This window comes from Photinus pyralis, unplaced genomic scaffold (assembly GCF_008802855.1).
Source record: "Photinus pyralis isolate 1611_PpyrPB1 unplaced genomic scaffold, Ppyr1.3 Ppyr1.4_unclustered_Scaffold4085, whole genome shotgun sequence".
Taxonomy (NCBI): domain Eukaryota; kingdom Metazoa; phylum Arthropoda; class Insecta; order Coleoptera; family Lampyridae; genus Photinus; species Photinus pyralis.
In genome coordinates this window covers 86,797-112,580 of record NW_022171522.1, presented here as the reverse complement: position 1 = coordinate 112,580, position 25,784 = coordinate 86,797, and the positions used below count along the sequence as shown (strand labels likewise).

General features: G+C 36.1%; 2 protein-coding genes across 10 annotated transcripts in view; both read right to left on the bottom strand.

The window, feature by feature from the left end:
- Window positions 1-5,822, bottom strand: part of LOC116182169 (glycine N-acyltransferase) — an 87,394-nt gene extending 81,572 nt beyond the window's left edge. The window contains exon 1 of one of the 2 annotated variants that reach the window (XM_031502670.1): window positions 5,662-5,822. The gene's annotated coding sequence lies outside the window, so the exon portion shown is untranslated. The remainder of the gene's footprint in view (window positions 1-5,661) is intronic. The other variant, XM_031502667.1, reaches the window with a different exon arrangement.
- Window positions 5,823-6,327: 505 nt separating this feature from the next.
- The window catches only part of LOC116182174, a 58,017-nt gene continuing 38,560 nt past the window's right edge, over window positions 6,328-25,784 (bottom strand). For 7 of the 8 annotated variants that reach the window (XM_031502685.1, XM_031502684.1, XM_031502690.1 and 4 more), the window contains one exon: window positions 6,328-7,234. In XM_031502685.1, coding sequence (XP_031358545.1) covers window positions 7,189-7,234 — 46 coding nt within the window. In that variant the 3' untranslated portion in view covers window positions 6,328-7,188. Of the gene's footprint in view, window positions 7,235-20,133; window positions 20,165-25,784 lie in introns of all 8 variants that reach the window. The other variant, XM_031502691.1, reaches the window with a different exon arrangement.

The window sequence follows — 25,784 nt, the reverse complement described above, 5'->3', positions numbered from 1 at the left end:
GGGTGTTTTAAAATTAATGGCCAAGTAATAACTTCAAATCTTAAAAAGTTGATTTTTTCAAATGAAACCTGCTTTATTTTTTTCAAATGTGGAAAAAACTGGTGGTTATTGCGATCACCGTTTTTTGGACATATCAAAATTTCATCAATTTCGACGTTCATTTTAAGCAACTTTTAAAGAATAAATTATTGTTTCCCGAGATAACCGGCTCGACGGTTTTGTTCAAATTTTGAATCTTATAGATACGGAAACGAAAAATAGCGGGCCGGATTTTGAAAAAATAATTTTTTGGAGCGTCGCAAAGACATCGAATTTTATTTTTCAAATAGCAACGCAAAATTTTCATTAAACTATTCCAAAGACTTTCTTGTTCTGTGTACAACCTACAAAAATTATGGTAGGTTTTATTAATTATGGTAGGTTTTATTACAAAAAGAACGGAGAAAAAATTTAAAAATGTCAAAGTTAACAAACCGCTTACCTCCATTTTTTTTGCAGTAAAACGATTATTTTAATTTCGTTACAATTTTGGCAGTGTTCATTAGGCATAAAGGATTTAAGGCTGTTAAAAACTTTGTTTTAAATATCTGGTTTGAGCTAGGAAGCTGATATGTCAAGAATTTGTTACCTGATTTTCATTTTCACTATGAAGATCTCGTAGATCGTAAGAGAAACAAAGTCGCTTAAAAATAGGCAATTAAATTCCTTGTAGCTCTACAATTTGCGAAGTTCTGTCCAAAAAACCGAAAAATGTGATTTTCGAGAATATGCGCTGGCGCCTGGCGTTCGTTTATTTTCAAAGATATCAAAAAATAATTTTTTCTATTTCGATGTGGAAACAATACCGAAACCGTACTTGATTGGCCCAGTTTGCGTGCGTTTCTAGACAGAAATGATGCCGAAAGAAATAGAAACGCATTATTTTTTTAATTTTGTTGGATTGGTACCCCTCGCTTTTTTGCTGTCAACGGTATCCGTCAAATCAAAACTAAACATAACCTGTAAAGTGTAAATAACGTACGAGGAACTTGACCGATTGTATTAATGCCGATTAATTTTGAATATATACTCCAAAGGGTAGAACTTTTATTTTTACTTAGCGTAGTAAAAGATGCCAGCAGTACATTCTTGCTTACTTTTTGAACTCCCCTTCTCGGCCAGCCAGTTTTCAAAAATTTTGTACTCCTCGTACTTTACTTTCGATTTTACAGGCAGTAAATTTAACGTCGCTTCATTGGCAATAATCTCTTGGATCTCTGGTGGGGTACAAGAGACGTGTTTGTCATCCGTATTCATCATAACTACCGCAAAATGGAATTATGACCAAATAATTAAAAGTTTGGAGTTTGAAAATACAGGAATCAGGTTAGCCAACGTGAAAATAAATGAATTGTGTCTATTACCAACATACACTGAATGATAGTTTAAAATTACCTAACAACGCCTAAATGCAATATTTATAATTTGTATAATTTATTATTTAAAATAAAAGTCGAAATAGAAAAAATAGTATAAAGCACACGTGTCATTTGTCTACTTGTCGCACTCGGCTTTTGCCGCATTCGCCGCTACGCGGCTTATGCGGCAAACTACCTCGTGCGACAATCTTCGTCAAATGACACTTGTACTTTAATATACTATTAACAAACTCTTGGTGATTTTTTCTCATATTTCTACATCAACTTTGTTAGTTCTTATGGACGCCATATTGGATTTTTATGTCATTTGTTAGAGAAAAAGAAAAAATATTACAAAATCGGAGATACCTACCAAATTTAATTCATTCGGAAATTAATCTTGGATTTGTCGATGAAGAGTTCCATGTATGTTTTGAGTGTTAAATTAACAAAGAAGAGACAAAAAAGTTTATTGTTTCTGTATCGGTTTACCTGATGGTAACAATTTTATATAAACTCATTTCTTCCTATTAAATGTAAACGTCCAGCTCGGCCTGATGATGACTGTTAAACGTCGAAATCGATAGCCTACAGAAATAATAAACTTTTTTGAATCTCGATTCTTGTCTTTTTTCTTAATCTTGAATTGTTGCATTGAAGTTTACAATGTATTTCTTATAGGAATATAATTCCATGGCTTGCTTAAAATTATTTAACATTTTTCGTTTATTGTTTGGCATAGCACGGCCATGGAATTATGGCCATAAGAAACGCATTGCAAACTTCAATGCAAACATTCATGAATAATTTACAAATGAAATAGTAATTAGGTACTGTATTTGGTATCTCCGATTTTGTAATTTTTTCCGCTATCTAGTGTAAAAATTCAATATAGCGTCCATAAGGAATAAGAAATAAGTTGATATGATTCACTCGAAACCCACAAGTAATAAAAATTTTGATTTTATAGGATCGTCAGAAACATTCTTCGTTTTTTTGGCCATATAACTACGCTATTTGTAAAGCTACAAGAGACTTTGAAACTTGAAAGGGAAAATAATCAGCATAAAAATCTGCATATCTTTGCCCATTTAAGCGACTTTGTATCTCCTACGGTTTACAAGATAGTCAAAATGAAAAAAAAAAACTCACCCTGTACAATAGGCAATGTTCGTTTTATTTCTGTAAGATAAAAATATTTGGGCCAAGTTTGCCGCCCCCTAAAATCTGCCGCCCTAATAGCCTACTCACCCTGCTGATAAATCCGCCACTGTCGGAACCTTCAACTTCTGAATTATATCTGTCTATACAGGGCACAGCAGGGACACATAAGTGTGTAAAAAATTTTTTGGATCAAAACGAGCACTTTTTTTAAATAAACCAACAAAACGTTTCGTTTGGGAGCCAGCCCCACAAAAATAGTGCAATTTACATTTATTCTTTAATTTTTTTACGGCATATCTTTGAATCGGTTTTCGTGTATGCCCTTTCCGATTTTGCAAAAATAAATTCCTACTACCAAAGCGCGCACCCCTAAATGGAGGTGCGAAAAAAATTCTGATTTCGACTTAAAATTCGAAAAAAAAATTCCACTTCGATTTTTGATCGAACAACGAAAATGAAGAGAAGCCCATGAAATTCGTTGTGCTTGCTCTCTAACCTGAATGCCATCTATTAGAACAGTAAACATGTATAACCATGTTTATACTCTCAAACTAACAATATTTGCACAATATATGTAACATATTGCAAGATGGTGTGGAGAGCGCAAGTCTTGGGGTCAGCCCTTAGCTTTTCGAAATAGCAAAATGATCAACTGTTACCTCTCTAAACGAGCCATCAGAATTTTTGGCGAATCTGGCTTGTTTAAGCAAACGGGTAAACGTCATGTTTAAAGGCTACTGACTTGTAAAACTGACAGCAGACCTGTAATAGTATTTTACATTATTAGTCAGGTAAGTGAGTTTTTACTGGCGATAGGAGAAGTTGACTGGCGAGCCGTCAGGCGAGCCTGTCATCTCCTAGAGCCAGTAAAAACGATTACCTGGCGTATAATGTACAATATTTTATTTACTCATTTGTAAACAATAATAAACGTAAATAATTAGTTCTTAAATTGATCTCGAAGAAATGTCTAAAATATCATGTTATCCATGTAACCGAGACTTCGCATTAATTCTGGCCAATGAAATTACTAGATTACTAACTTGTAAAATTTTTACAGGTCAGCTGTCAGTTTTACAAGTTAGTAGCGTTTAAACATGACGTTTACCCGTTTGCGTTTTGTCTTGTTAATCAACGTTTACAACTGAGTAACAAATAAAAAATTTTACAAGTTAGTAATTAATAGTAATTTCATTGGCCAGAATTAATGCGAAGTCTCTGTTACATGGATAACATGATATTTTAGACATTTCTTCAAGATCAATTTAAGAACTAATTATTTACTTTTACTATTGTTTACAAATGAGTAACAAATAAAATATTGTACATTATACGCCAGGTAATAGTTTTTACTGGCTCTAGGAGATGACAAGCTCGCCTAACGGCTCGCTAGTCAACTTCTCCTATCGCCAGTAAAAACTCACTTACCTGGCTATAATAATGTAAAATACTATTACTTTACAACTAAACTATTTCAGTCAGCAACTTTTATTACATATCTATTTATTATAGGTTGATAAGAGCAACAATTATGCGCTTAGATCTGAAATCATATTTTTGTTGTCGAAACTTAATACTGATCGGAGCATATAGACTAAAGCTTGATAAGAAAATACCTGAACGTTTTGTATTAAATTGTAATACACCGTCAACCGCTCACTACTACTGTTTTATTTGCATTAAAATAAGATCCTTAACTAATTCTAATGGGTATTTTAGAAACTATGCTTTGGATAATGGTGATCCATTCTATGTCCATATTGTACATTAGGAATACTTATCATTATTATGTAGTTTTTAATATGTCATTCATCGTACATTACGCATACGACTTAAGAATATGAATAGAGCTACAACACTCTCCCCTGCTAACATTTAATAAGAGAGCGATATTTCCTTCTATTTATTTTTCCCTTTATTTTTGAGTGGGCGGGGTTTCAGCCAAGGCTGCTCTACCAACCCAACCCACTGTATATTTACAAATATCGATCCCCGAACCCGGGACCCTTAGCACCATAGTCCAGCTTTAACTGAACTGCACCACACGGGCCGGCAGGGTAAATGAAATGCTTTATACCCTACTGATAAAAATTTATTAATAAAATATCATAGATGCCCTTAGGGCACTATCTATTTACAAAAACACCGTATTTGAAACGTATTTAATTCTTTACTTAACAACCTTCCAATTTTTTAATAACACCTCCAGTAATGTATTGCCCCTTATTAGATTACAATGATACTGAAGAAAAAAAAAAATCCTATGAGATTCTTGTATTCGATTGACAATTGCCACCATTGAGGCATACTTTTCTATCACAAAAGATGTTCTTAATAAAATAATTTTTTAAAATATCATGAAAAATGTAGAATTTATAAGTTTGGAATTTTTGAAATTGATTTTGTTAGAATAACAATTATTTGTATATAATTTGTCTGGCCTGTGCAACAAACACTTTCAATAAAATGAATAAGAAATATCCTACATCTATGTAAAGGCAATTATCCGCATTTGCAATTAGCGTTCAGTTTCATTAAATTTTGCAAATTTAACGATCCAGTCATAAAAAAAATAATAGTCACAAATTTTGTGTTTTCTCAACTAATTAGTGAGAAAAAGCTGTTCCGCCAAGTTTATAGTAGGTACTGTGGCGTTTGCAAATGTTTATTGGTTATTTACAATAAATCGTTAAGGATAACTAATAACTGTTTAATTGGCTTTTCAATAATTAATGCACTTTAACTTTAACAGTTTTAGTAATAGATTTTACATACAAGACCTTTTCACTGTTGTATACAAACCGAGAACGTGTATAATTATAACGTAGCTATATAACAGTGTATTGATAGATATGGACATATAATGGACACGATTGGTTCCCTGCATACTGTACTATGTGTATAAATAAACCTCGAAATAAACCTTCAGCATGGTCCTCAGAAATTTGCACACTGAATGACGCTCACTATTCATAATTTTACACATTTTTATTAAGCTTACTTATTTACACTTAGCTAAGTTTCTCAAAACAATTACTTTATTATAAGTCTCCTTGATATTGGTGATCATGTTAAAGAAATAGCAAAACGGAATACTTACTTGTGAAATTGCAGGATCTTCTTGATCACTATTTGTGATTATCACGTACAAACATTTGGTTACAAGAATATCTACTGGGCAAGCCAGCTTTAAATGAGTGTAATGTGCATAGTCGTCTGCACTTATATAAGTTGCGAAATAAGAAAGGCAACACTGCAACTGAATGCCTCGGTCCAACTTTTTTATATGCTCTGCATTGTTTCGTCACACCTACTCGTGAGGAAATTCTATGACTTGCTTTTAAAAAGGTTACACAATGTCTATCTTGTATTTTGCTACTTCAAGAGGCGAGTTCGAATCCACCATGAAATTTGATTTTTTACTTGATTTCAAGAAGGCGGGGATTATTTCACCAACCAACCTCCTAGAGTTGCAAAACCTTCATACCCAAATATGAATTTAAACTAGGAATAAATGCTATTTTGGAAAATTTTCTCTATAAAGGTAGTAATCATCCTAAAATGCACTAATTTTGTTGTTAGCAGGTTTACTTTCAATTCAGCAAGAGCATTTCTACAAGGTTCATTTGAAATTTCCCAGTGGTTTTCCAAATTAAGAAAAGAGACCAAAATCACAAGTGAAAATGTCAACATATATTTGAAAACTGAAGAGATGGTTATTTTACTAAAAATTAATGCAACAGTGTTCGATAGTAGCACAACAAACTTAATACAAAACAACTTTATTTAAAAAATAGAGAATAACAACTGGTACTATTCGAATTTTCTAACGTAATCAGATATTTAGATCTATTGACAAAATTGGGGCGCAGTCTACATTCACAATCAGTGCAGTCAAACAATTTCCATGAATAAATTTGCAATTTTTTATTAAAAATTTGGTAACACTATGACTTGTACATTGAAGCTTACCAAGGTGGAAAGTCCTATCTATTACAATTTGTACAAGATGAATATTTTTTCTACAAAAGAATCACATGTTAGCTATTAAAAAAACTGTCCTCAATGGCACTTGATTATTAATTAATGTCTCATGCTTAATACTGAATCCTAGACAGCTCAGATCTGATTTTTATGTCAAAATATTTGACAAGTTATATTTACTATACATAAATAGTTAGGTACACCTTGTTTACTTTAGCTAAGAAAATAGGAAACACCTAGTTGTCAATTCAGATGATACTTTATGTTCTCATCACAAATATACCACTTCATACGCAAAAAAAATGATGATTAAATCAGTAGATAACTCTAAACAAATACAATTAAAAAAAGGTATTTGCTTCTTTATTGATATGGTGAGTAAAAAATTGAAAAAACCACTCTTTCTTCTGAGACCGTTGTCGTTCACCTACCAAAATTAACGCGATCTAATCTGATCTAAAAACTTTTTTTTTTAAACTGTGCAATGAAAATCTGTAAACAAGGTGTACCTTTGACATTTGACCAGGTATCAAAAATAGTAGATATTATGTTAAATCTATATATTTATATACATTTCCAGTTAACAAAACCGTTCAGCAAAGAAAATAAAAATGCTTACCCATACATGATACCATTAATACTATTATTTACATAACCTGTCTACTGAACTTTGACGTGTCCAGAATGACCTGCAAAAAAAACAGCATTTTGTAAAATTTTCTTAGTAAAAAGTAATGGTTATGTGGGTTAAAACATACAATAATGTTAGTAGTCGGGACCAAGTGTTACATCCAACATTGACATGACATTCTCATTATAGGGAACATGGCTAATCTTGATACGCAACGCCAACCCATTTTATGTTTATTTGCCCTTGTTGGATAAAGATAGTTTAATGAATTACGCTCATTATGCGCAAAATAGTTATAAAGTGACCACTAGTGCAAGCAAACAAATTAGAACTGGACAGGAATTTAGGATGATTGATGTATGTATTATTAAGCGGCAGAGCACAGCGATGCAAGCTTTATAGGGGAGTCGATGGTGTCCGTCTGTCCGTGAGCACGATAGCCGATTTGGTTCAAACTTTGCACAGTTGAGCTATATGTCACACGTAATAAGCCTATTGAAAATGGGTCAAATCCAATGACCCCGTGGGGTCATGCTTCTGTCTCTGCCAAACGCTTGAACCTATTCAGTTGAAACTTTGCACAGTTAACATATATACCACATGTAACAAGCCAATTGAAAATGGGTCAAATCCAATGACTCCGTGAGGTCACACCATCTCGATGCTCTGCCGCTTTTTTAGACGCTCTTTATGGGTTTATTTCAATTTTTCTGAACAAAATTTAATGAGGGCGAGTTTTTGCCGTGGTGTAACTTGTGTGATTTAAAAGTTAGGTTAAACCAGGGGTCGGCAATCTGCGGCTCGCGAGCCGCATGCGGCTCTTTTGATATAAAGTTGCGGCTCTCCGTATTTATCTAAAGAAATTACTTCATTTGTTCGAAATTCGCCTTCTTAATTAATCTTATTGTTTACCAAATCAAAAGTACACTTGCAGCAAATAATTATCTAATTTGTGACACCTGTTTACCTTTATACTTTCTTGTATTCTTTGGTTTTTTTATTATAGCAGCCTACTCCGATGTATAAACACGTAATTAATTAATGAGTAGGTAGGTACTTTTGTGAAAAATATTGAATAACATAAAAACTGCGGGGTTTAAGCACAGGGCACCCCTTATAAACATTGAAGAGAGAACGCAAAAGACAATCGAATAGCGAAATAAAACAGTAGTAGTTCCATTTGAAAAAGAATAGTTATAGCAGTTTGAACAAATGGCATTGAAACAAGTAAAAATATGCAGGATGTTCTATTTAAAAAGATCAGTTATTTATTGACATCGTAAAAATGGGACACCCTGTACATGCAAAAATAATTTCTGTAGATCCGCAACCACCAATATTTTTTACCAGGTATCAGCTATGTAGGAAAAACCGACGCATTATTGCAGGACCCTGTATATAGCCAAATACTATAATATTAAATCAAAATTTTTTTGTGGCTCTTTCAAAACTGGGAAATTTTATAAGTTGTAATTTTTGGCTCTTCTGTTTCAATAGATTGCCGACCCCTGGGTTAAACGAATTAAACAAATTATCTAAATCACCTATATGCGTTAGGGTACGTTTTTAGCGCTGCAAGCTGCAAGCAGAGCAATCGATAAAAGCGAAGCGACATTTTGCAAAATATTCTAGTAAATGAACGGGTTTATGTTCGAACGGCGGAAACGCATAGGTGCATCGAGAAGAGCGAGGAAAAAAGTTCATTTGATAGTATCATTGTTTTTAGGATGGATATTATATTTTGCAAAACGTCGCTCCGCTTTCATCGGTGCTCTGTTCGTAGCTCACAGCGCCAATATAAATGTACCCTTAGTCCTTACCCTTACCAATTAAACTCGACTCAAATTTATGCAGGTTGAAGAATCGTCCCAAGGTAGAGCCCAGAATGTACTATAGAATTGTGCATTGTCGCAATATATAGGCTGTTCCATTTCAACAAATTATACTGACGTCGTACGCCCCCTGTATATAAGACTAATAAAAAACGTGTAAGTGAAAATATTAATTCATTTGTCCAAAGGTTTTTCTAGAAGATAAAAACCGTAAGTCTAAATGGGTACGTTCAGCTGGGCTACTGCTGTCGTAGCGCCAATGTAGCGGTAGGTAGGAACGCGCAGCGGTTGTTTTGCGTCCGCCCTTTTTTCTCAGCGAAAATACTTTCCGCTTTGGCGCTGGAAACAGCTGTTTAAGTGCCGAATACGACTGAACGCGACCATTGAATTTGCTCCTTTCATTCTGAAGGCATTGTATTTGCATACGGTCAAGGGGGTCGTTATGTCACATTTATTGTAGAATTTGCTGCATGCAATTGTGTTATTAAGATTAACGTCGGCAATTTGCGTAACCATTTTGTAATACCTTAAATCGCGTATATTGAGCGATCCCAGTAACACTTAATTGCAAAAGACTTCACTGTGGCAAGAGCTTCTTAACTAGGATAGCTTTATTATAAATTGGAAGTTTTAATTAGGTATAAAGAAGAATGTAGTTTGGAAACTGGCCAATGGTTATTCCAAAAATTTAACTAATTTGTTACCAACGTTAAAGCCATTTTCATATACCATACGCATGACGTTTTTGGGAAAGGACTTCAATATTAACATAGTCAAACGCTTTGCTCCGTCATCTTAATTCATCATTTTCAATGGTACACTCTACAGGTGTGTACTTTATTACAATAATAGAACCGAAACCAACATATATCAATAATTTAAGATGCTATTATCTAAATCGGTAAGCATACTTAAACTTACTTTAGGATCCTTCGAAAATTTGACAATACCATATTTTTAACAATGGAAAAACCGCTTCTTTTTAGCGCAGGCTGCGCAATATCAACTTTCTTATTTATGGAGATATCTATTGGGAATTTTAACCAAAGATGCTTTTAGTAAAAGTAAACGTATCACATATTGTAAACATCAGATTAATGTGCGCGTAAGATACGCAATATTAAACTCTTATTGAAAACATCTTTTTGAAATGTTCATCACAAAAGCTTCTGTTAAAGGCAAACATGTCTGATATTGCAAACATTAGATGTGCGCATGCTCAGTCTTTGAAATGTTAACGATAGATGTTTCTAGTAAAGAAAAACATATCACATGTAGTAAAAATCGAAAACTACAAATGTCATTAGCACAAACACATAGCACATAGCAAAAATCAAATGTGCACATGCCAACTTTTTTTACTTATGAAGATCTCTCTTTAAAATTTCAACCCTAGATGGTGCTAGTAAAAACAAATACGTCGCATATACTATAAATTAAATATGTAAATTACATTTAGGTATAAGATAATATTGTAACGGAAATGCTGCAGACATGACGTCGCCTTTGGCGTTCTGGAATTTTCTACGCGTATTCGAGAATGTACTGGACTTACATTGCTTGCGTGTATAAAGGGTTGCGGACCGAACATCGCGGCAGTCTACTACGGAACGAGTACGTATGAAACATCGAGCGCGAAAATCTGAAATAAATTACGAAGTGTGTGTGATATAATAATCGATATAAATTGTACGGTTTTTATAGTGTTTTAGTTTTGTTTAATAAATATTGATATAAATCGAACCCGAATTTATAAATAACGTTACATTGGTGTCAGGTGTGGAATTAATTAAATTAAAAGTAAGATTAAATTAAGTGCTTCTGCTTGTGTATGCCTGTAACAAGATCTGCTGCCGCTAAAATGGAAGAAACGATGCTCAATTTGCTCCAGCAAATCCAAAATGGCCAACAGGTGTTGCAACAAGAAATGAAAAGCAACCAAGAGAAGATGGAAGAAAATTCTAGAAATTTTGAAGAGAAGTTCGAGAAAATGGAAGAAAATTCTAGAAAGATTAATGAAGAAAATTCTAGAAATATTCAAGAGAAGTTGGAAGAAAATTCTAGAAATTTTGAAGAGAAGTTCGAGAAAATGGAAGAAAATTCTAGAAAGATTAATGAAGAAAATTCTAGAAATATTCAAGAGAAGTTCGAGAAGTTGGAAGAAAATTCTAGAAATATTCAAGAGAAGTTCGAGAAGTTGGAAGAAAATTCTAGAAGGATTAATGAAGAAAATTCTAGAAATATTCAAGAGAAGTTCGAGAAGTTGGAAGAAAATTCTAGAAAGATTATCGAAGAAAAAGTTGAAGATAGAATTACGGAAGTTTCCAAAACATTTAAAGCAACATTCGTCGAGATTGAGCACAAGTATGAAGAGCTGCGCGAGCAATTCTTGCGACTGACTACGGAAGAGCGTACTAGTAGTGCCCCAGATGAATTACTGATCGACCGTCTTCTTGAGGTGCCACAGTCTACTCATTACAAGAAGGTCGACCCAGAAACAAATACAAGAGTAGAAGGCGACGTTCAGCAAGCCCGAGTAAAGCCACCTACTTTTGATGGTAAGATTACTTGGACCACGTACGTTCGACAGTTTGAAGCAGCGGCTGCGGCAAATAAATGGACTCTTCAAGACAAAACTACAGCCCTGATTCTTGCTCTGAGAGGAGATGCTCTGGATGTGTTGCGGACTATCCCCGAGGATCAACAGAACTTCCAACAAATAGTAGCGCGACTCGAAATGCGATATGGCGATAAACACCTTCAGCAAGTTTACTATGCCCAAGTCAAGAACCGAATGCAGAAATCTGGAGAAAGTTTGCAGGAACTTGAAGCGGACATCGCTAGACTGATTCGATTGGCATACCCTACGGCACCGGGGAGCTTTCTTGATCAACTGGCTGTACAAACATTTATCGATGCCGTTCGTGATGGAGATGCCCAGCAGGCTTTGAGACTGGCTAGGCACGACAAAATTGAGGAAGCTTTGGCCCATGCGTTAGAATTCGAAGCCGCCAAGAAAGCTAGTCATGGAAGTGCGCGAGTACGTATGGTGGAACCTCGCAGTGAGAGCCGGGTAAGAACCATCGAAGAGGAAGGTGGCTCTGAAAGTTTTGAAGAAAAGGTCAGTAAAGTAGTGGAAGAAAAGGTCAATAAAGCAATACAGTCACTGGCAAGGAAACGTGAACCACGATGTTGGAATTGCGGCGAGATTGGACACGTTCGCCGCAACTGCCAAAAACCATTACAGCAGTCGGAAAACTAAGAAAGGTCGACAGGAAGGGGCTATCGTCGACCTGCAGAAACAAAGCCCCGATATTCACTGTAAACATTACGTCGTCTGGAAAAGTTCTGAGTCTGTACATCGAAGGCCGAGTTAATGGAGAAGACAGATCCTTGCTAGTAGACACAGGTGCAACAAGAACTATTGCAAGACCAGAGTTATTGAAGAATCATGCTCGGATCTCATCTTCGACCGTGCAGTTAAAAACAGCAACTGGTGAAAGAATAAGAACGCACGGAGAAATACAAATGTCTGTCACCATCGGAAAGACCACCATCAATCACCAGGTGCTAATTGCTGATATTTCTGATCGAATTGATCAGAAATATCAGCAATCCATCTTGGGGATGGATCTTCTTAAGAAACTCGGAGCTGTGTTAGACGTGAAAAAGGGCGTGTTAAAGGTCGGCGATGAAGAACTTCCTTTCCATAAAGACAAAGAAGATGTCATCCGCCTGTTAACCACTCATGACGTCATTATACCCGGACTTAGTGAAAAAATTATAATGACCACTTTAGATGGATACTGTCGCCAGGGAAGCCTACGGATAGTCGAAGCACTAAACCAAAAGAAATTTCTAGTGGCTAGGGCTCTGGTAAAAGTTCAAAATGACGTTCCGATTCGAATTATGAATTTGAAAGATAGTCCTGTTAAGCTAAGCAAACGAACTGCAGTTGGACAGTGTGTGCCCATCTCGGCTATTCGCTTTGTGAAATCGGAAAATCTATCTAAAGGAAAGTATCCAAGAGAGCTGATAGATATGGTCATTAAAAACACTCCAGATTTGGACAATAGACAACGACAAAAGGTGAAAAATATGCTTGTGGAATTCCGAGATGTGTTCGCGGTAAACGACCAGGACAAGGGCAAGACAAGCATAGTCACCCATAAAATAAATACTGGCAATTCCCAACCGATTAGACAACAGCCAAGGCGACTCCCCTTGGCTAAACGAGACGAAGCTGAGGAGATTATTAGAGACATGAGAAAACAAGGTGTCATCGAGCCATCGAATAGTCCTTGGTCATCACCGATAGTGCTTGTAAAGAAGAAGGATCGCTCCACAAGATTTTGCGTTGACTACCGTCTATTAAATTCGGTCACCAAGAAAGATAGCTATCCACTGCCAAGAATAGACGACACCTTGGACACTCTATCTGGAGCCCAATGGTTTTCCACACTCGACCTAAGGAGTGGTAATTGGCAAGTGGGGATGGAATCGACAGACCGAGAGAAGACCGCGTTTTCTATAGGCTCTGGACTTTGGCAATTCACAGTAATGCCTTTCGGATTGTGTAATGCCCCCGCGACGTTTGACTCATGGAAGCAGTTCTAAGGGGACTAACGTGGCAGACATGTCTGGTATATTTGGATGATGTAATTGTCGTAGGAAAAACTTTTGAAGAACACCTAAAGAACCTGAGAGAGGTGTTTGGACGATTACGAGAGGCCAATTTAAAACTATGTCCCAAGAAATGCTTTATGTTCCAAAAAGAAGTTAAATATTTGGGGCACATCGTATCTCGTGATGGTGTTACAGCTGACCCAGAGAAGATTATAGCGATTCAAGAGTGGCCGATTCCTGAGAACAAGCACGAGATTTGAAGTTTCCTCGGTTTGTGCACCTATTATAGACGATTCGTGAAAGGATTTGCCAACATTGCCAAACCATTAATAAAGTTGACAGAAGAAGGCAATGAGTACGAATGGAGTGACGACTGTCAAAGAGCTTTCGAACATCTCCGGCAAGCTCTTACTAGCGCACCTATCCTTGGCTACCCCAGAAATGAAGGAAAGTTTGTACTAGATACCGATGCCAGTAACACCGCCATTGGAGCTGTTCTCTCTCAATTGCAAGACGGACAGGAAAGAGTCATTGCCTATTTCAGCAAAGTACTGTCGAAACCCGAGAGGAATTATTGTGTGACTAGGCGAGAGCTCCTGGGTGTGGTAAAGGCATGCGAACATTTCCATAAGTACCTTTACGGCCGCAAGTTCCTGATAAGGACAGATCATGCAGCGCTAAAGTGGCTCTTGCAGTTCCGAAACCCAGAAGGACAGGTGGCAAGATGGTTAGAACGTCTTCAGGAATATGACTACGACATTGAACACAGGGCTGGAAAAGTTCACAATAATGCAGACGCTTTGTCAAGAAGACCGTGCAAGGACAACTGCACACATTGTTCTAAAATAGAAGACAAGATTGGCCATCTGCGGCGAACAACTGTAGAGAGTGAGGAATGGAAGCCAAGCGAAATCAAAACGGCCCAAGAAAACGACCCAAGTATAAAAACTGTTCTGAATTGGATGCGCCACGGACAAAGACCAGGCTGGCAAGACATTAGTGCCACAGGTCCTGAAGTAAAGAGTTATTGGGGCCAATGGAATAGCCTGACTCTGAAAGACAACCTGTTGTATAGGACCCTTGAAAGTGAAGATGGCACCGAATCGACGCTGCAATTAGTAGTACCTAGAAGCAAAGTGTCGGAAGTATTGCGAAAATTGCATGACGGCGCTTCCGGAGGACACTTTGGTATTACGAAAACGTTGCAAAGGGTACGTGAGCGATTCTATTAATAATAATAATAATAATAATAATAATATTTAATTGTGAGAAGGTGAATTACACTTACACTCGTCAAAAGAAACGGGAAATTACATTAAACATTAAAAATAATAGTATATAACAAACAATATAACAAACAAACTAAAAACAGACAGGTAAAAACAGTAAAATCGCAATAAAAACGCTAACTAATTACATAATCTACCACTAGCCACAAACTCGTTAAAAGAATAAAATGCGTTACATAGAAGAAAATTTTTTATGCGTCTCTTAAATATGGGGTAGTCTAAAATCCTTATATCTAAGGGAAGGCAGTTGTATAAATGTTTGCATTGGTACTGTACTCCTTCTTGTGATTTTGAGTCTGCATAGATCAGTACGGATATTGTTTTTTTTTCTTGTGTGATGAGTATGTACGTCAATTTGTTGTGTGTAAAGAGATATATTTCGTTTAGCATAGCACAGGGCTTCAAGAATATAAATACAAGGAAGTGTTAAGATTCTGAGATCGATAAATGCTTGACGACAATCGTCTCTATAACCTAAAGATGCCAGAACACGAACAGCTCTACGTTGTAGTTTGAACAAGCATTGCCAATGAGAACTGTGTCCCCAAGCGAGGATGGCATATGAGAGAGAACTATGCACAAAACCAAAATATGCTGCTTTGATGGTATTTAAAGATGTGCAGTTGCGCAACCGAGTAAGTAAAAATATCGACGTGTTCAATTTTTTGGACAAATTATCGCAGTGATATTTGAAGTCTAATTTGCTGTCAATCACACAACCCAGAAATGTGAAATGAGCACCATTAGAGACGATATTATCTTTTCTTAAAGATAAAGGCAAGATAGTAGTCTTAGCAGGATTTAGTTTCAAAGTATTATCAGTGCACCATCGAGAAATAAGTTTGATGCCGTCTTGAATGTTGGCATAAGCCGAATCATAACACATACTACTCGATATTAGTGTAGCGTCATCTGCGTACAAAATACATTGCGTCTGCGGTGGCAAATGGGACGGTAGATCGTTAACATAAATTAAAAACAGCAAGGGTCCAAGGATAGAGCCTTGCGGTACGCCGTATTTGATGTGTAATTTGTTAGATACTGCATTGTTAAAGAGGACACATTGATACCTATTAGACAAAAATGAAGACACTAATGACAAACTCCGTTTACTAAAGTGATACACCTCACTAAGCTTGCGGACTAAAGTATCATGGCATACACAATCAAAAGCCTTAGTGAGATCAACAAAAGCAGCTATCATGTGTTGCTTATTTTTTTTTTTTTTATATTGGGTCAACAGTAAAGAAGATGTCCGGCGATGGTGTCAAAAATGTGAGTTATGTGCTACTGGAAACGGACCAGTTTCCAAGAAGAAGGCACCCATGAGGCAGTATAACGTTGGTAGTCCGATGGAACGAGTTGCTATCGATATCGCAGGACCGTTTCCCGAGACAGATGGCGGAAATAAATATATCCTAGTCGCTATGGATTATTTCACAAAGTGGACTGAAGCTTACGCCATTCCAAACCAAGAGGCAGCAACAGTTGCAGAAGTGTTGGTAAAGGAGTTCTTTACACGTTTTGGTGTTCCTATAGAAATCCATTCAGACCAAGGAAGGAACTTTGAATCGGCTTTGTTCCAAGATGTTTGTCGATTGGTAGGAGCCAATAAAACCAGAACAACACCTTTGCATCCTCAGTCAGATGGAATGGTGGAGAGAATGAATCGAACGATGGGTAAATATCTTTCAAAAGTCGTGGCAGAACATCAGAAAAATTTGGACCAGTACCTCCACCTGTTCCTTATGGCATATCGATCAGCCGTCAACGAGACCACGGGTCAGACTCCTGCCTGCCTTATGTTGGGTCGTGAACTACGCCTTCCATGTGACCTCGAGTTTGGGCGTAAACCCCATGAAGAATATGTCGCAGGTGAAAATTATGTTGACCAACTAAAGGCGAAGATGAACGATATTCACGACTTGGCTAGAAGTCATATTCAGATTGCCAGCGATCGCATGAAAAATCAATACAACCTCCGCTCGGTCAATGAAACTTTTGAAGCTGAAGATCTGGTATGGCTGCACAATCCACAGAGACGAAGGGGTCTTTCTCCCAAGCTACAAAGACAATGGGAAGGTCCATATGAGGTGATCAAGAAAATAAATGACGTGATATATCGTATCAGAATGAACCACCGGAAACCGAAAGTTGTCCACATTAATCGACTCGCACGATATGCCGGATCCAACAACAACGAAGAAGTTAGAGGTATTCGAGAAGAGGAACGCAGCTTTGGGATCGAGCCAAACTTTAACGATTTTATGTCAAATTACGCCCAGCGGAAGAAAGCTCGATTTGGCGTTACTCAGGAAATTTGTCAAAATATTTTTGAGCTTCCGGTTAACGTTTCCATCGCCCATTGTGTCGCCGAAGACCTTCGCATGGGTAGAGGTATAGCTTCCGTATTCCGGAAAAGATTTGGAAGAATAGACGAGTTGATAAAGCAAAGACCACGAGTGGGTAAAGTACTGCGCTTGGAAGATAGTCAACGCTCTTTGTTCTACTTGGTTTCAAAGAAAACGTCAGAAGGCAAACCCACCTATGAAAACCTCTGGTCTGCTTTAAAAAGCTTAAAGAAACTCATGGCATACTATGACATAAATAGCTTGGCGATCCCGAAGATTGGATGTGGTTTAGATGGGTTGGACTGGAAGATAGTGCGAACCATGATCGAAGTGATTTTTAGAAACACTAGCGTTCGAATTACAGTATGCTGCTTCAACCCACAGGGGACGACCCTCCGCAAAACTGTGGACTGTTACTTTTTCAAGAAAGGTGTTTGTCGAGCAGGCTCTGACTGCAGATTCCGACACGAGGCATTAAAAAGTAATACTAACGCAGTTTCTGAACGAGACGTCCAGAATTAAGAAGGGGGCAGTGTAACGGAAATGCTGCAGACATGACGTCGCCTTTGGCGTTCTGGAATTTTCTACGCGTATTCGAGAATGTACTGGACTTACATTGCTTGCGTGTATAAAGGGTTGCGGACCGAACATCGCGGCAGTCTACTACGGAACGAGTACGTATGAAACATTGAGCGCGAAAATCTGAAATAAATTACGAAGTGTGTGTGATATAATAATCGATATAAATTGTACGGTTTTTATTTTATAGTGTTTTAGTTTTGTTTAATAAATATTGATATAAATCGAACCCGAATTTATAAATAACGTTACAATATGTTATAATTATAAAAAAGGAAGCTTATATAGCTTAGTGAACAATTTAAAATAAAAAAGGAGTTTCTGTTCGAAAAAATTGAGATATGGTCGTATCAAGTTTTTGGTTTTGCAAACACCCTGTAAAATATTGTCAAAGGTGCTTAAACGACGTGTAAGTATTTCAAAATTAAGAAAATATATTTTTTGTTGACACGTGTAACAAAAGTGATTTTTTGAAAAAATTAACAAAAAGTACAATCCATTAGGTATTGTAAAATATAGTGGACCATTAAAAATAACAAAGTTGTGTCTCATATTATATTTTATAGAGCACCCTGTACATACAAAAATATTTTTGCGTTGTGCACATTACACCAAGAAACACAAAATTGTATTTTCACTTTTTTGTAGGATCACCCTCCAAAATATTCGGTACCAATCAAGTCTGCTGCTGGTGCCTTAAGAATTCTGCTACAGATTCAATTTGAATTCATCTTTTTTAACCGCCATTTTAAATCCATTGAGACTACACAAGGTGCGTTCGATTTTCCGTTTCAGGAGTAAGCAGAGCAGATGGTGTAAAAGTCACGTGATCACTGGAGCAAATTTATAACTGTACAATAAACGAAGGGCATGAAGTGGATGGAGCGTCAACATAACCTCTAAAGTTTGTACAGCTTATGCTCAAACATGTGGAGTAGTAATGGATAAGAACAGAAAAACCTGCATGAGGGTGCAAATTTGTTATTTTTCGGCAGTACTAAATCATGTGAATATGTTGAAATATTCATTCCAGACGCAAATCACGTCCAAATTAAATGAAAAACAAATCACAAACCAAAACAGTCAATCAAAGACGACACAAAGGCGGAGAAGGCCGGCCCGTGTGGCGCATCAAAGACGACACAAGAGCAGCCTTGGCTGAAAGCCCACTCAAAAATAAAGGCAAAATAAATAAAAATAAAATAAATAATTTTTATGTTAAAATAAATATGACCACGTGATCATGTTTATTGCGCTCCGTCTGCACGCATGAGAAGGAGTATTTGGAGTTTTATTCTTATTATTTTTATTCTATTTTGTAATAAAAAAAACGATACTGTGTCAATACCTTTTCTGGTGCGCTAATAAGCGAACGCTTTAGGGCAAAAAGAGTGATTAGAACGCATAAACGAATCCACACATACTTTCCTGCAAAATGGAAAGTTTGTCCGATAGGTATTCTTGCACAATACAGGTACGGGGGTGCGCCATCCTGTTGAAACCAACAGTTTTCAACTTTTGTTTTTTTTATGTGCCGTACATCATTGTATTCGTAATAAAAAAAATTCTACCCAATACAGTATGTATTTTGCTACAGGATATATAAAAAATAATTTTCCAAAACAAATGTTTTATTATAAAACTCCCAAGGTTGTCCTGTAGAGCTCAAAACGTGGCAATCAGAAGAAAATGTTGTTTATTTTTCTGCATATGGTTAAATGAAATCAGAAAAAAATAAAAACAAAATCGGCAAATATCGGTTTTTCTAGCATATCTTCGGAAGTAATCGCAATTTTTTAGTTCTTTTATAGTATGATAATAACTGTTTCATTGTGCAACTTTTCACCGTCGGTGTATCTTCCATGGTTCCCCATCCTTAGCTTGGGCACAGTGTATATAATTCTTTACCTCTGGATTTTAAGTGTGTAATAAAAACGTTAAAAAATCAAGTACGTAAATTGCTACTAACTACTAAATAATAATTTGTGATTATTATTATGTTCCCATGTTCATTTTATATTCCGACTTACTTTAAAGTGTGTGTGAATAATAATATGTAAATATTGATAATTGGTTACATGGAGGAGCAGGTAAGGAACACCAGAACTTCAAATTTATATTGTATTGTTAACCCTTGTATCGTGTTAAAACTTAATGAGAGCACCAAATCTAGAAAAAGTGTAACAGCACAGTAGGGAATAGGATACAAGGAAAAGGACCTCCCAAGGAAGTTATTATTTAAAAACCCCTACATAAAATTTCGGTCCCACTGTTACTTACGTTCTCCCTGGGCATTTATTTCTCTGCGCATCTGAAATTTAATAATTCTATCAGTGCATAGTTATGTTAACAGACAGAAAATTAAAATATTTATTTTGTAGTAATATCTGTTGCTTTGAGACATTGTTGAAATGATAAAAGCCACACTTAACATGCAGGCAGAGACATAAATATTGTATGCCTTATACGTCCATATTCGGGAGGATAGTACACAAGGTAAACACAGTTGATAACTGTCTTTTTCTCGTGTCTTCTTGATCACTGCCCTTTATTTCTAGAGAGATTGTCTTAATAGGTTATGAGTTCCAGCTTACGCAAGATTTGAGTCAAGCAGTAAAAAGGAGAAGAGAAAGTTTCTGTTGGCGAAAATAGTCGCAGTGTGTTATACAGTCTTGTCCTTGCAGCGTTTTATATCCAAAATTTAGATGGCATACCACATGAAATCCTTGGCGGGAAAGGCGGACTTGTCCATTTGGAAGCGAAAAATTGAACTATCATGAAAGTGCCCTTGACAGTTAGTTATAGAAGAGCAAAAAAAAGAGTACAAAAAAGGAGAACGACTAATTCCATGAGGCAAATACTTATGCACAATCTATAATTTTTCCATTCAGTGACTAACAAAGTATATGAGAATTATGGATAAAGAAACATCGCATAAGGCATGGGAGGTGTTAAAGTTTTGAGGCATTCACAGATCAACTTTTTCAAGATTTGTAGGATTATTTCAGGCAAGCAGTCGATTGCGGATGGAAGACCGTCGAAGAATGGGCTTGAAAGCAACGTCTTATAAACAAGTATAGCCATGTGTGTCATTAATGAAAATGTTTTTCAAATAACAAGTTCATCAAGATGGTGAATTGAAAATGGTGCCATTGTTAAGGTATTTGAAAATTCCTGCTTTCCTTAACACCTTGATTTAGTTTTAAATATTGTAAAATTAGGTAGTAATGAAAAAATAGTGAGTTGTTTTTCGTTGCCATGAAGAATTAGTTGTAGTAACACAAAATCGCTGATAGAATCGGTTTCATTTTGGTCATTACTTTTTCATATTTTTGCTCACGTGTGTTCATTAAAGTGTTTTCTACTTTCCTTGACTTTCGCTTCTTAAAAGAACTCCAACAGGTTATGGGCCCAGCGAAGTCGTATTAGGAAAGTCAGTGTAATCAGTTTTACGTACCTGGAACAACTATGTCAAAAATGATGGATAGTAAAGTAGACATCGACCTCATTAATAAGTTGGATGGAAGAAATTACCAACAGTGGAAATTTCAAATAAAGTGTGCTCTAAGCAAAAGGAGTTTTCGAGGTAGTGAACGGCGAGTGCGAATAACCAAGTGGTGCTGGAGGTGAACGAACAGCGAAAGAAGTTGAAGCATGGAACAAGAAAGATGCCATTGCAATGTGTATTCTGACGTCTGCCATGGAACTTTCGCCAATTAATTTAATTGAAAATTGTGGAAGTGCTAAAGATATTATTAGCAAAATGGACACAATTTACCAGCAAATCACGGAATCGAATAAGATGATGCATCAGGAAAAGTTTCACCAGTACAAAATTGATCCATCTGATTCAATTGCGTTGCATATTGCCAAGGTGGAAAATCTTGCTAAGCAAGTTTGGAACTTGGGAGACACCGTAAGTGATATAGCCATTTTGACAAAGATTTTGGGAAGCTTACCTCTAAAATACAAAAATGGGCGGCAAGCTTGGTTATCGGTCAATGAGAAAAACCAAAATATACACAATCTTACCATGAGATGTTTGGAGGAAGAGGCTAGTATCGCAACGAGGAATTAGAAAACGAACAAGCGCTGGCTATGACGCGAGCTACCAAATCAATGCAGAACAAGAAGAATAGGCTTCCTGTTACATGTTACAACTGCCAGAAGAGGGGCCATTATGCGAGAGAATGTCGAAATAAGAAGCAAGAATGAGCAGAAAAACACTGCAGAAAAAGAAAACGGACGGGAAGAAAATGTAAGGGCTTTAACAACAGAGAAGAAAACAGTTGCATTAACAAGTGACGCATTAGCGATACCAAAGGATGATGTTTGTCGCATATGACATACCACAAAGATTAGTTTTCATCTTTGGAGGACATTGGTCATATAAAATCGGTGACACTTGGTGACAATAAATGTCTCAAAGTGTCAGGTAAAGGAATAATCAAAATCCGCAAACTGATACACAATGGCCCGTATGAATAAAAGTAAGCAAATGCTTATACTTGGAAAATTCAAAGTAAATACTTGTAAGTGCTCCTTCGCACTGGGCGACTTAGCAGCGCTGCTAAGCAGAAGGACAGGACGCAGTGCAGCGCTGCTAAACAAACCAGTATAAAGGGGCACACACCAGTATTTACTTTGAATTTTGTAAGTGTAAGCATTTGCTTATTTTTATTCATACGGGCCAATAAGTGGTATGACGCTATTTTAACAAATGTGTTGTATGTACCAGATTTACAGAAAAATCTCTTTTCTGAAGGTGTCATTACCAGTAAAGGCGCTATTATATTAATATTATTTGTTCCATCCCTTAAGTATTTTGGTAACCACTTCCTTATCAATTCTTTGTAACTACTACTTGCTTGTGCGATCTCTATCTTCACCCTCTTTGATGTCCAGAGTGGTCCAAGTTCGACGCTTTCTTATGGAAACTCCCTTTATTTTAAGAGAAAAAAATGAACCTAGGTGTCTGGAGCTCAATTTTAAAGAGATAATCACTGGCACAAACAGAATTTTGTCGTTTGGCCGCTAAGGGGCGTTTCTCAAATTTAGTCGATTTCTTTAGTACCCCATAACTTTCTTATTATCAAAGATAAGCTGGGCAAAATCTTTCTTAGAGCACTTTTTTATGTAGAATCCATCGCGAGACACAGTTTTTATACATGGTGTTTGGTTTTTCTTATACGAACCTAAACTACATTTTTTATATGGACCATGCTATGTATTTGGGAGTGTTTGAAAAGAGTGTAAAATTTCCTAAATTTTGATGTATCGCCTATTATATTTATATTAAATATTACCTATTTCTAATATTGCATTTTATACATTAAAATATTTTTAATGCAGACAACTACGTTTCCATTGTGAACAAAAGACAGCAGGATTGTTTAAAACGCTCTCATCAATAAAACGCTTGACTCTTTTGAATATGCCTCGAGCTGCATTCTCTTGGAAAAATTAAGTATATTTTACAAGTTTGATAGCCTCAGCATATCACTTATTAAATCTTACTTACATAATCGATCACAATACGTCCTACACAATAACCACAGATCTGAAAACCTTCCTGTAAGAAGCGGAGTACCACAAGGATCGATACTGGGACCTCTTCTTTTCTTGGTATATATTAACGATTTATCATTTAATATCAACAACAGTATCAATTGCATTCTCTATGCCGACGACACTACACTTCTTAATTCACATTTTGACATAAGCGCGGGAATTAACCAATTACACCACGCCATCAATGATATCGAACAGTGGTGTGAAACTAACAAAAATTCAAATATTATAATATTTGTAGCTGAAGACTAGCTCTTTTGAACTAACCCGAGTTTGTTTAAATCGGCTCAGCCGTTTCGAAGATACAAGGTGTTCTTTACGGAAACCTTTGAATACCCCACACCACTTCATTTTTAGAGATACAGGAAAAATGGTCAAACAAAAAAGGTTCAGATTATCATCGATTTCAAAGACCGGACATTTTTTGTTAGGTTAATATAGCGGAATTCACAGAAACATCACCTTTTTAGATTCCAGATTGCAGTTACGCCCCCTAGCGACCATTTCAGAAACTTAAAAATATTTTCCAGGTTTTTCTCGTGACCTTTTTAGTATTAATTTTTTTTTACTGCAAGCCTCTACGATGGATAGATTCCCGGATGCAGTACCTCGCACTTTTAGTTGGCCCCCAATGTACATTTAACATGAATAAATTATTATTATTTTTAAAGACATGATTAGATTATACACTTGTCTCTTACTATACTATTTTTCATTGTTGACGTTTTCGCGCACGTTGATAAGAGCAACGTTATTTATTAATTAACAGTTTAAAAATCTAGTACTTCGTGCTTCGAAATTCGTCAGAAAATGACAGGTTTTTTTGTCAGTTGTAACAAAACTCATTTTTAGCGCATTTTCCAACACAATTGGGTTGTAGTTGCAATACTAACTTTCTTATTTATGGAGATATTTATTTGAAATTTTAACCAAAGATGCTTTTAATAAAAGCAAATATCACATATTGTAAACATCAGATTAATATCTGATATCAACTGTCTTATTGATCGAGGCATCTTTTTGAAATTTTAATCACAGATGCTTCTGTTAAGTTAAAGGCAAATACATTTCATATGGTAAACATTAGATATGCGCATGTGCATTCTACGCATTGCCAACTTCTTTATTTATGAAGATATTTCTTTGAAATTTTAACCATAGAACACATGTAGTAAAAAATAAATGTCATTAGCCAAGGTAAACACATCGCACATAATAAAAATCAAATGCGCGCACGCGCAAAATGTAAAATTCCAACTTTTCAACGTATTTTTCTCAAAGTGAAAAATCGTTATTTGCTGTACTTTGACGTCCATCCGTCTCCGTCATAGGACTCATTTGAAAGGGCTTGGTCCAAGGATTCCGTGCATACCCAAATTTTTTGGTTTTGCGCATGCACAGTGTCAAAAATTTGGTTTAACGCATGTGTGATGCTAACTTTTTTATTTATGAATATATTTCAATGAAACTTTATATGTAAACACTACGAATAAGTAAAATTAACGACGTTTTCAAAATGTTGTTTTGCGCATGCGCAATGGCAACTTTCTTATTTATGAAAGCAGTTAAACGAAATATCATATGCAGGCACCTTAAATGAAACAAACTAATACTGGTTTCAAAATTACTGTTAACGCATGCTGTATGTTTTATTTATGGAGGTATTGAATGAAATTTCTAATACAGACAATGCATAATGCTATTTACCAAAGCAGTTATAAAAATTTCCATATGTAGACACTTCAAATAAAAGTAAAACTAATGCCCATTTCATAATTTGTATGTATTTGTATACGCTCCACTATTTTTCATTAAACTGTATAGACTTCGACGATATGCGGTTCATTTGAAAGAGAATGGGGTAAGGATCTCGCACCTACCGGTATTTGTTCCTGGTCATTAAAATTATTAGGAGGAAAATATGCTCTCGTGATTTATGTTTGCATAATGACTTTTTAAACTTGTTTACTTATGAAGATGTTTCTTCTAGTAAGAACAAGCATATCGCATATATGTAGCATAAATTAAATGTGTGCATGCGCCAACTGCGCAACGTTTCTTATTTATGGAGATAGATAATTGTTTGAAATTTTAACCATAGATGAATATAGTAAATAAAAACATAGCGCATGTAGCCATAGTAGTCTGGGAGGTAGCGTCCTATTTTTACTGGTCAGTTTCGCACAATTACTTTCTATTCTGCCTGGTAGTTTTTACTTAGTTACAAGTTATTTAGTTACAAGTTTCAGCCGATGCGACTGCGTGGCGTGTTGGTATGACAGGCTGGGAAACACGTAAACAGAAAATTATTCTTCGGGTCATTTTAGCAAAGCTCAAAAACGGTAGGTTATATGTTTGTA